Genomic DNA, 12,497 nt, shown 5'->3' on the forward strand with positions numbered 1-12,497 from the left:
CAGCTGGTACCACTCTGCTGATTCCTATGTCCCAGGAAAGCCTGTGGGAGTTTATGAAAAGAATTCTAGGCCGGAAAAAGAGGCCGTGGGTAAATATGCAGGCCTTCTCACTGGAATAGCAGGCTGCCCAGGAGGGAACGTCATCAGTGGTCAGCTCTGAGCAGCCTGTGATCTGTGCCATCTGGTGATCTGACCACCCCTCCCCCAGTTGGTCTCCATCAGAAATCACAGGCAAGTTTCTGGTGGTGGACTTCCTTCCTCATCTGGATGAGAGGTACGGAAGGAAGATTTCTAAAAACTCAAATTTTAATGAGTTCAGATCTCTCCTATCAGTGCCAAAGCCATATTTTTCATGGCTATTACATAACATGAATGTCCCACTGGTCTTGAAGTCACCTGTCTTAGTAGCATAACACAGAGAACCAAAAGAAAATAGATGTGTTATACTCAAATTGGGATAAATTCCAAGTTATCCAAGGTGGAAGATGCTTAACAGTAATTGATGGACGGAGTTTTATACAGGTTTTGGTGGTCTAGGAAAACCACAGGAGTAACCCAGCGATCTGGAACTCAGGATGAGCAACAACTGAGTCGCTGATGCCTCTAAAGTAAAAGGGAAAAGTGAGGAAATGTTCACCAGAATCTTGAGATATTTATGCAGAAAACATCACACTGATAGAAACAGTTAAAGGAAAAGCCAGCCCCAGGTGACACCTCAGAGAGAGGACCAGAGGAATACAACGCTCAGCTTCTGCCATTTCTTACTGTTGGCTAAACCTAACTAAAGGCAGAGGACACAGGACACCTTGCAGCAGATAGGGCAGGCTCCACATGACGTATACAAAGTACAGAAAGATGGGAACAGATATGAAGATAATTGACACCCTTCCCTTTCCCATTCCAAACTCATCCTTCTCCTATATGACCCAGTTTTCTAAATAGCAGCACAGTTTACCTAGTGGCATAAATCAAAAGCCTACTCTTAATTTCTTGATCCTCGCAACTTCACCTCCCTGCCAATATCTGATTCCAAGTCACCTCTTTTCTACTTATGAAAAATTCATGAAGTATATTCTCTGCTAATTTTCCCTTTAATCACTCTGTTACCACTGTACCTTATTCATTCATTGCTATGTAGCAGCCATGACTTCCAGAAGTTATATTGCTTATTTATTTGCTTTTTGAATCTCCAAGAGGAAGTTTTTCAGAACTTTATCTCCATTTCCTAGCACAGTGTCTGATACATAGCACATGCTCAATAAAAAAATGTTGGACAAATGAACTAATGCAGGCTTTCAACATTTATTAGCTAACTATTGCAGAACATTTTTTTTAAAAGATTTATTTACTTATTTCAAAGTCAGAGTTACAGAGAAAGAAGAAGAGACAGAAAGAGAGAAAGAGAGATATCTATTTGCTGGTTCACTCCCAAAATGATTGCAATGGCTGGCCTGGGCCAGGGCAAAGCCAAGAGCTAGGAGATTTTTCTGGGTCTTCCATGTGAGTAGAGGGGCCCAAGCACTTGGGGGTCTTCTGCTGCTTTTCTTAGTCCATTACCAGGAGCTGGTTCAAAAGTATAGCAGCCTGGGCAGGGACATGTGCTCCTATGAGATGTTGGTGTTGCAGGCAGCAGCTTTACCTGCTCCACAGCCAGGCCGCAGCCCCAGGGCCATTGCAGCACATTTTAAAGCACTCATTGACCTCGTTCGTAGCTTCTCCACTCCTTCATTTACATTTCATTTATAAAAAATGAAATGTCTTTTTATTTCAACATCTCATGGTACTACTCTCCTGTTTAAAACTTGGCCCCCCAAGTGAAAAAAATCTTGTCAATGATCAACTATTGATTGACTATACAGTATGTTCTAAGGAAAGGAAAGCAGAGATGAGTCAGTAGACTCAATGGGAATGCTTGCCATTGTGCAGACAACCAATATTGATGAAATGATCAAAGTAAGGTTTAGTAGTGTAAGACAGGGGAGCACTGGGGCTGTAGAAGCACCAGGCACAGGTACTTGACCCAGGACAAGAAGAGTATCTTTGGAAAAGTTTCCCAAGAAGAAAGAAGTTGAAAGATGAAGACTGTGTCCAGACAGAGACCACCAGCCACTTCAACATTATCTCCTTAGCAGGATATTTAAGGAAACTTAGTGTATCCATACTGAAATTTGTCGGTTTTATGTCGTGCATTTTCTCAATTAGCACATCCTGCTCTAGAGTCAAGTGACTACTATTTAGTTTCCTAAATGTCCATGCTGATCACCCCTCCTTCACGTCTGTCTGCTCACTCTTGTTTCCTGATAAACAAGATTCTGTGTTTCTACACCTATTTCACACTTTGGCCTCCCCTTCTCTGCTCAGCTATTTCTGAAAGTACCTTGATTATTTTCTCAGTTTTCCAGAGAACCGTTGCATTTTCCTAGGCATCAGCAATTATAGATTAAATGGCAGTATTTTAAAAATGGAAATCCCTACATTCTCTTCATATTAACTCTCTGTATAGATAGCCACTGGATTATGCAGAACTCCTAGGGACATTTGTGGTGTACCAAACTATTCTTTCCCGATTTTTAAAGACAAAGGAGGGCTTTTCAAATACTATGAGTTAATTTCAAATTTAATTTAATGTTGAAAATTTAATCCAAAATCTAATGAACAATAATAGAATTGAGACCAAACACGCAAAAAAATTTCAACCTTCAATTTTAGTTAATTATTACTGTGGTAACCCTGATATTTATTATCACTAATATTAGTATGCTTTCTTCAGTTCACTGTGTATACATACATACATATATATATATATCTTTGTGCGACTATAAATAATACAACCTGTAGTTATTAAGATGACACTGTTTAAAAGCACATGTATATATATATATAGAGAGAGAGAGAAAATTTAGTTAATAGTTTTCTCACAAGTTTCTTTTTTTTAAATATTTATTTATTTATTTGAAAAGCAGAGATACAGAGAGAGAGAAGAGAGAAAGAGATTTTCCATCTGCGGGTTCACTCCCCAAATGGCTGCAAAGGCTGAGTCTGGACCAGGCTGAAGCCAGGAGCTTCTTCTGGGTCTCCCACATGCATGCAGCAGTCAAGGACCTGGGCCATCTTCCACTGCTCTCCTAGGTACATTAGCAGGGAACTAGATTGGAAGCAGAGCAGCTGGGACTCGAACCAGTGCCCACATGGAATGCTGGCTCTCTGTGGGCTTCACACCTTATGCTCACAGTGCCTACACCTCCCACAATTTTGTAATCACAGTTGTTTTCTACTGTTAAATCAAGCCCAAAAGTAGCAATATAGAAGCAAAATGGAAAATAGCAGTTAAGCTGTATTACTGCATAAGTTAATGATAGTACAAAAAATTAATTCACAAACAAAATACGTTTAAGTGCACAGTGATATTTTTTTCAGTCAATGTAGTTGTTTCACATTATTTTGGGTAGAAAATAAATACACCAAGTTTAAAAAGTAAAATTCAACATATTCAAATGACAAAAATCAAAAGACATTTCTTGGGTTTTTAAGACTCATTTACTCAAACATACTGAGGAATTTAGTCCATGCTAATGACTTAGCTAATGATTTGAAAATACATAAGAATGTACAAATAAACTGGATATGTTTATTAACATTTCTTTTATGGCAGGGTAATAGAAATTTATAAACTTGGTAAGAAAAATCCCTGCTAACTATAATGTCAAATTATGATGCTGCCAGTTAATATTACATGAAGTCATATTCACCATCCAAGAAAATCACACAAAGTGTAATTTTCAAGAACACATTCTGCCTTCAAGGGAGATTTTAATTCTGTACTAGTATTACAAAATATATTACTATGTGGTTTTACTTGAATATTTTCTCAAGAAAAAATAAATCTAACATCATGATGTTCTATTACTATACTTCACATTATTATACTCAATGACTCAATATCATTAAATTCATCTTAGCATTTTTTTATTAATGATGGATATGATATTCTGTTGACTGGCTATGAATACATGCTTTAAAGGAAGTAGTTGTTAATGATCCATGACTCTTAATGAATGACGACTCCTCCAGGTATTTGGATTTGTGAAGGATCTCTTGTTTGATTTGACATTCTAGAAGTTCTATATAAAAGTAAAAGCAAAAGTTAACAATATGCCATTTTAAGTATTTTATAAATGTGCTGAGTGTGCTTGTATTTTTGGATGGAGTTTGTGCCTGGAGGGAAAAACATAACCAAGTTCCTGAATGTAAAGTCCTTATAATAAACTCATGTAAAGCTTTCCTAAAGTGCATCACGGATTTAACTGTGATTTTCAAGTGTTCATTTTTATAAAGTCCTTCCTTTTCTCAAATATTTAAGTTTTTAATCATTTCTTTTTTCTAAGACTTATTGGAAGTTCAAAGCTTTTTAAATTTAGCACAATAAGAAACAAATGGAAAAATCTTCATCTTTCCTGAAGATAAGTATTCCTATGGATTAGTCCTGTCCAGTAGGTCACTGAACTGTGCCTTGAATAAAAACTGCCCTTCTTTGATTATGGAGATAGTTTATCTCCAAATGTGGGATAACAGAGGTCTCATTGTTAGGATAACTGTGTTGTTTTGTCTTTTCATAATGACTTTTGCTTTGTCATTTACCTAACATAGGCTTTGGAATTTTCAGACTATTCATCACCATCAATTTTAAATTGTGTGGAAAGCAATTTGTAACTAAAGGTTGAATACTTAAGTATATGAATAATTTGCTTTAAAATACATATCAGAGTAAATTCAAGATTTTTTTCTATGGAAACAATACTCCCACTGTCATTCAGATAATGGACACATTAATATGTAGGAAAGAAATGAGGTGAGGTTACAGCCGAAACACAGGGAATTATGGAGAGCCTACATCTAATTTAGCTGTGGCACAATACTTATCTGTACAAACTCAGGGCCCCTTGTGGCAGACATGAACTCTATACATTGTGTGTGGCTAAGTAGTAAAGATTGAAAAGCATTAAAGAAAGAATTTTGCTAGGCCAGAAAACCATCTGTGTTTCTCTGAAACAATATGTTTGTCAGGGAATATCTAGGCAGGCACAGTAACTGAACAGTGCTTTCAAATATTTTAAACCAAATAAAGGAACGCTTAATAAATCCCAAATGCTACTCCCCCCCGCCCCTTAGAAATGAACTCTAATTATTTGGCTTTCAAATTACATGTTGGAACACATGCAATAACTTCTCATACAAATGTAGCTTTTAAGGCCTTGGAGAAAAGCAGATTGTTTTTGTACTGGTTTTGGTAAACATCAAATTAAATGTTTAGAGGGTTTGTGTTTAGTGAATATATTTAATTTAGCTGCATTGCATTTAAAAATAAGTAAATCTGAATATCCTTAGAGCATACACTTACCCCACATTTGACCTCCTAGTGTTGCCATATTCCTCCCCATTTCAGTCTTACATTTTACCTGTCTGTTGTCAAGGGTTTTAAGTCTTGGATTTTTGAAGGAGCAACTAACTGTACATCAAAACCTAGTTGACTGAGTCAATCTTTCTCCATAGCTGTCACGAATCATAAGAGAGCTACATAACATTCTGTCCTATGAAAGGCCCAATATTATTGTTAAATATAGTTTGTGGGAATATATGTGTTTGTGTGTATTTTTCTTCATTAATCTTCATAACACCCAAATTATACACAAATAGATACATACGTGTAATGAATAAGCAAGTAAATGCAATTGATGTTTAAAAATGATGTTAAATTTTTAGAATTAAAGGTAAGCAAGTGTACACATTTTTCCATGCAATTGTAAAGGTAAAATAAGTCAAAACATTTAAACTTTAAAAATTTAGAAATATCAGGGCAGGTGTTTGGCACAGCAGTTAAGCCACCACTTGGGATGTCCACATTCCATATCAGAATGCCTGATTCAAGTCTTGGCCTCTCTGCTTCCAATCCAGCTTCCCACTAATTAGCAACTCAGGAGGCCTCAGGTGATGGCTCCAGCATTTGGGTCCCTGCCATCTATGTGGGATATTGGAATGGAGTTCTGGGTTCCTGTTTGGTGTAGGCATTTCAGCAGTGAAACAGCCAATGGAATATAGTTCTCTACCTGTCTTTCTATGACTCTTTGCTTTACATACAAAATGAAAATAAATTTTAACAAATTATAAAAGAATAAAAACTTAGAAATCTAGAGATTTGAGAATCAAAATTTCACATGCCTACTGGAGCATTACTGCAAAGAAGATTTCAAAAGAATAAATCGATGTTAGGCAGTGGCAATGTTTTCCTTTGTGGATGCTATGAGGCCTCATGAAATGTCTTCATTGATTATTGTATATTAACACTTATGAAATTCATTATCAAATTAGGATGAAGAGTATATCTTTAGGTATGTATAAGTTTTATGAAGAACATTATAGTTTGGTAATATGTCTCATCAATCTTGCAAATAATTTCAATAAAGAACATACCAAATTTTAATTTGGATTTTGTAGGAGAACCAGGGGCAATGTTATTAAAGTTTAATTGGAGGGAATATATAATCCAAAATATGCTTTAAAATGCAACATAAAATGTCTTCTATGATCATATTTCTCTGACATACAGAGACTGCAATGTATCCAATGACCTATCCCACATGAAAGCTGTCCTAGCATGTCTTAAACAGGAGGGTTGATTCTCAGGCCCTTGGTAGACTCAGCCGTTGAGGATCCCATGTTACCATGGCAAGTGCCTCCCTTCTAGCCCTTCCTTTCCGTGGTGTATCCAGTTACCTGAGCTTGAGCACAACCAGGAGAAGGGTCCCACAGGTGACCATCATGCACGTGACAATGTAGATTACTTCTCCTATGAACACAATATGAAAAGATCACACTGTTTTTAAAAATGATAATTAATTAAAATGTTATAGAGAATTGATTTTTCACTGACCACTGAAGGGGGATTGAAATCCCGTCAAAGTGATTTCCTTTGCGTGTTTTCTTTTATACAATGCAATGCCTTTGACATTAGACAGGGTTGGAAAATCTGAAAGAAAATGATAAAAAATGAGATTAAAGTATTTGCACATGAATTTTTATCATACATGTTTTAATCTGCTTTATATTGTAAGGCAATAATTTATTTCGATAACACTATTTTAATAAATCTAATAGGTATGAGTGAAAATAGGAATACTTTTCTCAAATTTTAACAGCTTGTTTCTCCCATCTTTAATCAAATAATTTCCTCATAGAAACTATTTTTTGTAAAGCATAATTAATAAAAAAAGAATACAGTTTTAAGATAACTCATTGTATCATATATATATATGAGATAAGTAAAACATGGTAACTTTAGATTAACCACTAGGATACTGAAAAAGTTTTCTTCTTTATAAGCATGCTTTTAAGGTGCTTTTAAGAATATTTCATTTTGAATCTTGATGTGAATTGAAGGGGAGAGGGAAGGGAAGATGGGAGGGTTGCGGGTGGGAGGGAAGTTATAGGTGGGGGGGAAGCCATTGTATTCCATAAGCTGTACTTTGGAAATTTATATTCATTAAATAAAAGTTAAAAAATATAAAAAAAAATTTCATTTCACCATGAGCCACAGTAGTATGAGTTCCCAGTAAGAAGAGACCATGTACCTCTGCACTCAGACACAGAATACCTGGCTTTGGTTATCTCCCCTCTCCTGCCTTCCTCTGTTTCCATCTCCAGCTGAACCTCCACATTCTGCAATGACCTATTTTTATTTTCCAAAAGGGCTGCTCTTGGCCACTCAAGGCTCTAGTCTTTCTAGTTAACCTCATGAGAAATACAATACCACTAGCTTCTAGTAGCCTTTCAACTCTAGAAAACATGACCAGGTCTTAAAAATAAATTGTTCCCTGTGGGGATATGAGCTTTGCTCTGGCTTTTCCACTTTAAAGACAAAAAGATGCAACCTATAAAATAAATTGATTTGTCTACTTTTGGTGATTTTAATTGTTAACTGTGTGGTGAAATCATTCTTATTTTTGATACAATTCAATAAAAAGATCAATGTCAAGCATATAAATACCCCAATAACCGTTTTGATGATGATGATGATAATGATGATGATTCAGTCACTTTCAAGGATTAAAAAAAAAGAAAATAAAGAATCCACTTGAGAGAGGTATTGTCCTCTGTATCATGGATTTTCAGACTTGAAAATCTGTCAAAATAAATGTGCAAATTGTGTAGAAATAAATGTATGAAAGCGGGCTATTACACCTGATGACAGGTAGTGACAATAGTCTCTGAACAGGAAAGAGATAAGAAGATATGTAACCAATGGTTCCATTCAATCCTCTTTCCATCCAGGACTTCTGTATTGAAGTCAGCACCTTGGAAGCAAAGATTTAAACTCTAGGTTGGGAATAATCAGTAGTGAGATAGATAGGAGTTTCAGATGAGTAATATAACTTTCAATGTGAGTCAGGGGAAAGCAATATGAGAAGTAGAAAAATAACAAAGGATTACTCATTAGAAAACCATTCTCAGCAAATCTGAACTCTAGCACACATAACATTCTTTGTTCAAGATTTTTATTAGTTCCCAGCTTACATTAAATTATATACTGTAAGAGTAGTTATACAACCTCCTCTTCTTGGGAACCGGAAAGTCAACCTCTTTGGTATGTAAAAGTACTACAGATGGAGATCATGATTTTTTTTTCATTTTTGTGGTCATAAAACAAGTTTTGTTATTTACCATAAAGTTGAAATGGAAACATTGAGCAACTTCAAATAATGTATTTTTATAGTAATGGTCCTCCTTTTTGAAATAATTAACTTTAATCAAATTGAACATTTAACTTTCTAAAAAAGTGAAATAAATGCTTAATAAAATTGTATATTTAAATCAAATCAAAATATGAAAGGTAAGTAGTTTTAGCATCTTTAAAAGGCATTCTCTGAAGTGTTAGGTTCATGCCCTAAATATAAGTATATATAATATACATTGGCTGATTAATTATTTGAATGATGTTATGATTTTCTTGAATGAAATTCTATGCCAAAGTATATGTGTATGTGGTATAGTTAGGTATCATGATTCATTTTTGTATGAGATATAAAGGATTATTTTGACAAATTAAGGTATCTATTAGATATGGAAGTGCTTAAAGCAATTCTCAAATATTCGCCTTGCAACACTTAGAAAGAATTGTCTCATTCACTAAATTTCACTCACATGGAACTCATTAACAAAGAATAATAGATCAATGACAGAAATGCTAACTAATGATCCCAGTGAAAATTTAAATGTGTCTAGCAATCACTCCACAATCTTAAATATTACACCCTAGGAGGATACCAAATATCAGTTAGAGAGATTAATGTTACTGAGGGCTTCTTGGCTACTGAAACCCATTGGAGATTCTTCCCCACTTTTTATAAACAGTGAGGTTTAATGTTTTATAACTGTGAAATTAAAGTCAGCAGAGTTGATAACTAACCTCAGTTCCACACCATCTGCTATATTTATAGATAAACACTGTCAGTCATTTGTTTCTCTTAACTTATACCCTAGAGAAATTAACACTTTTATGAACCATGTTGTAAAATCTCTGTACATTTGACAGGAAATCAAGATTAATTTCAAACTTGAATTAGGAGTAATTTAAATAGTGTTCTCTCTAAATGAGTTGCAGAGATATGATCATTTCTATTTTTTCTTCTAAAACCTTTGAGTAGCAGCTAAGAGCTTATGGGGACTGAAACTGTTTTGTATAATTTATAGGAAATGGTAAATGCCTAGTAAAAGGTGTGAAAGTTTGGTTATAAAACAATGATTTTAAAATAAATGTCAGAATATTTTAAGTAAAATAATTTGAAATAGAAATTGAACAAATAACATACTGCAAATTTGCAAACATTCTTTCATTTAAATTTTAAACATAACTTAGAAAAGTCAGCTTGTAAAAAAACTACCTTTATTCAGAATAATTTTAATGGGGAAAAGTATGTTCCCCAAATTGAATTGTAATTTTAACTTGATGCATTCAGCATTAAGCAGCTTAAAATAAATAAGGCAAATATTAAGAATGGGAATAATTTATACTGTATTTAATAATTTTCATAACTTTGCATTTCATAGATGGAGGTTTTTAATATACAAACATTTTAGTGAAAAAGTGTATAAGCAACACTATCATTGATTATCCAAGAAGTTTTCCAATATTGTAATTTGAAATTGAATAATTCACCTATGATTGTGGAAATGCATATGATTTTACTTGGCTGGCTTATATATATTTTTTTCATTGGCAGATTGAAAATACCATGATATAAAGAGTTAGGAAGAGAGGCCAGTGTTGTGGCATAATGAGTAAAGCTGCCGCCTGTAGTACCAGCATCCCATATGGGCACTGGTTCAAGTCCCAGCAGCTCTGCTTCCAATCCAGCTCTCTGCTGTGGCCTGAGAAAGCAGTAGAAGTTGGGAGACCTGGAAGAAGCTCCTGGCCTCTGGCTTCTGATTGGCTCAGCTCTGGCCATTGAGGGTAATTGGGGAGTGGACCAGTGGATGGAAGTCTCTCTCTCTCTTGCTTTCTCCCTTTTTGTAAGTCTACCTTTCAAATAAATAAATAAATGTTAAAAAAAAATCCTGCTATGTATATTAAAAAAAAAAAAAAACAGTTACAAAGAAAAGTAAGGAAAAGAGTGCATTTTTGGAGGGTCTTCGTAGTCACTTGGAATGATGAAATGATCCGAAAACTTTTTTAAGTTATTGAGTTTTGAAATGGAAAAAAAGTATATGTAATTGTGGTGTCTTTCCCTGTGAGTAAATTTACAAGTCTCAGAGAAGAACTGATACAAAAGTATTAAATATGCTGTTAGTTCTCTTTACATTGAAAGGTTCTTGAAACCAGACACCATGTCTAGCTTAGAATATAAAATAAGGATATCACAATGCCATGTCCAAGCAACTTTCTAATGCTCAACTATATGTCTTAGAATCTTTCACATTTGAAATAACACATTTATCACTGTGTAATATATGATTATAAAGTGTTTAGTTCTTTCCAATCTTTGACAATAGTGAAATGCTTTCACACAAATAATTTATTTTTCACCATTTCTTAAATTGGAAATCCAGTGTTTGAGGTAGAACGCAAATGGTTACCCAATTAATAAAAGTTTGCTAGGGAATTATTTTGCCTGCAGATTAAATCTAGCCATCAGATTCGTGTGCTGATGGGCAATGAGTAAGCATTTTGTTCCATTAACTCAGATATATCTAGGAAGAGTAAAAAATTCTGAGAATTTCTCTGGATCTCAGTTTTCAGACTTGCAAAAATGAGACTAGTGATATTTATGTTTCCAAGATTATTTTGAGGCTTCAAACTAATATTAGGCTAACAGAACTCTTAAGTAGCTCCATGAGTATGAATCACAATTACAATGAGAATAGAGGGAAAACAGGATAAAACAAGGGATTCCTTTCATGGTTCTTTTTCGCCTTCCTTTTCTCCATCCTTCCCTCTCTCTTTCCCTCTTTCATATCTTTTTTCTACTAGTATTACATGATCATTTACTATTGACAGACACTGGAGATAATTTGGCGATCAACAATTAATTTTTAAGTGTTGTTAAGTGTAGGCTGAGAGTGTACCATGTTGTTGCCACTGTAATGACCACGTAAGACCACTTCAAAGACAATGGCTCAGAAACCATCCTTATAATTCTAGCACCCTCCTTTATCAATAACATGTTGTCTAGCCATCTTGAGAGAATGCCACACTGCTCCATTGAAGCATGCATACAATAACTATATTTTGGGAATATCTTTCTTTGGCCAAATGTCTCAAAAGACTTTTCTATGTAATTGCTTTCCTTTGCCATTCCGTTCCACTCTATAGTCCTTCCAAATATATTTTGTTCCACTCTTTGAAATTACTATTTCAAGGCCTTCAAAGAACTATCAAACTAAACCATTTTGTTGTTTCTTATTGGCTCCTCTTGCTATCCTCAGCTTCTAAATCCTGGACTATTATAAAGTTCAATCTAGCCTCTTTCCTTTAATAAGAAGAAATCTAATAATCTCATCAAGTAATCTCAAATTTCCATTAAAAAAGTTTCATTTATCTGAGAGAGCAAGAGAGAGAGAGAGAGATCTTTCACCATCTGCTGGTTCACTCCTCAACTGTCCACAACAGCTGAGACTGAGCCATGCTGAAGCAAGGGGTCTGGAATTCAGTCTTGATCTTCCAAGTAGATGGCAGGGGCTCAAGTACTTGAACCAAAACCTGTGCTTTCTCTCAGGGTATATATTAGCAGAAACCTGGATTGTGAGTAGTATTAGTACTCAAACCCATGCACTCTTATGTGGGATGTAGGTGCCCCAAGCAGCATCTTAACTACTCACCTCCAATGGTTTTATTTTATTATTAAATATTTAATTATTTATTTGAAAGTCAGAGCTACACACAATGAGGACAGGCAGAAAGAGAAAGAGAGGTCTATCTGCTGGTTCACTAGCCAGTTAGCTGCAGC

General features: G+C 35.0%; 1 protein-coding gene across 1 annotated transcript in view; it reads right to left on the minus strand.

The window, feature by feature from the left end:
- Positions 1–2,933: 2,933 nt before the first annotated feature.
- The window catches only part of GFRAL (GDNF family receptor alpha like), a 49,643-nt gene continuing 40,079 nt past the window's right edge, over positions 2,934–12,497 (minus strand). Inside the window, exons 6-8 of the mRNA XM_089333541.1 lie at positions 6,929–7,024; positions 6,772–6,844; positions 2,934–4,112 (exon numbers count right to left, since the gene is read on the minus strand). Coding sequence (XP_089189667.1) covers positions 4,049–4,112; positions 6,772–6,844; positions 6,929–7,024 — 233 coding nt within the window. The 3' untranslated portion in view covers positions 2,934–4,048. The remainder of the gene's footprint in view (positions 4,113–6,771; positions 6,845–6,928; positions 7,025–12,497) is intronic.

Source organism: Oryctolagus cuniculus, chromosome 5 (assembly GCF_051225735.1).
Source record: "Oryctolagus cuniculus isolate XC-2025 breed Fujian yellow rabbit chromosome 5, ASM5122573v1, whole genome shotgun sequence".
In the NCBI taxonomy this organism is placed as follows: domain Eukaryota; kingdom Metazoa; phylum Chordata; class Mammalia; order Lagomorpha; family Leporidae; genus Oryctolagus; species Oryctolagus cuniculus.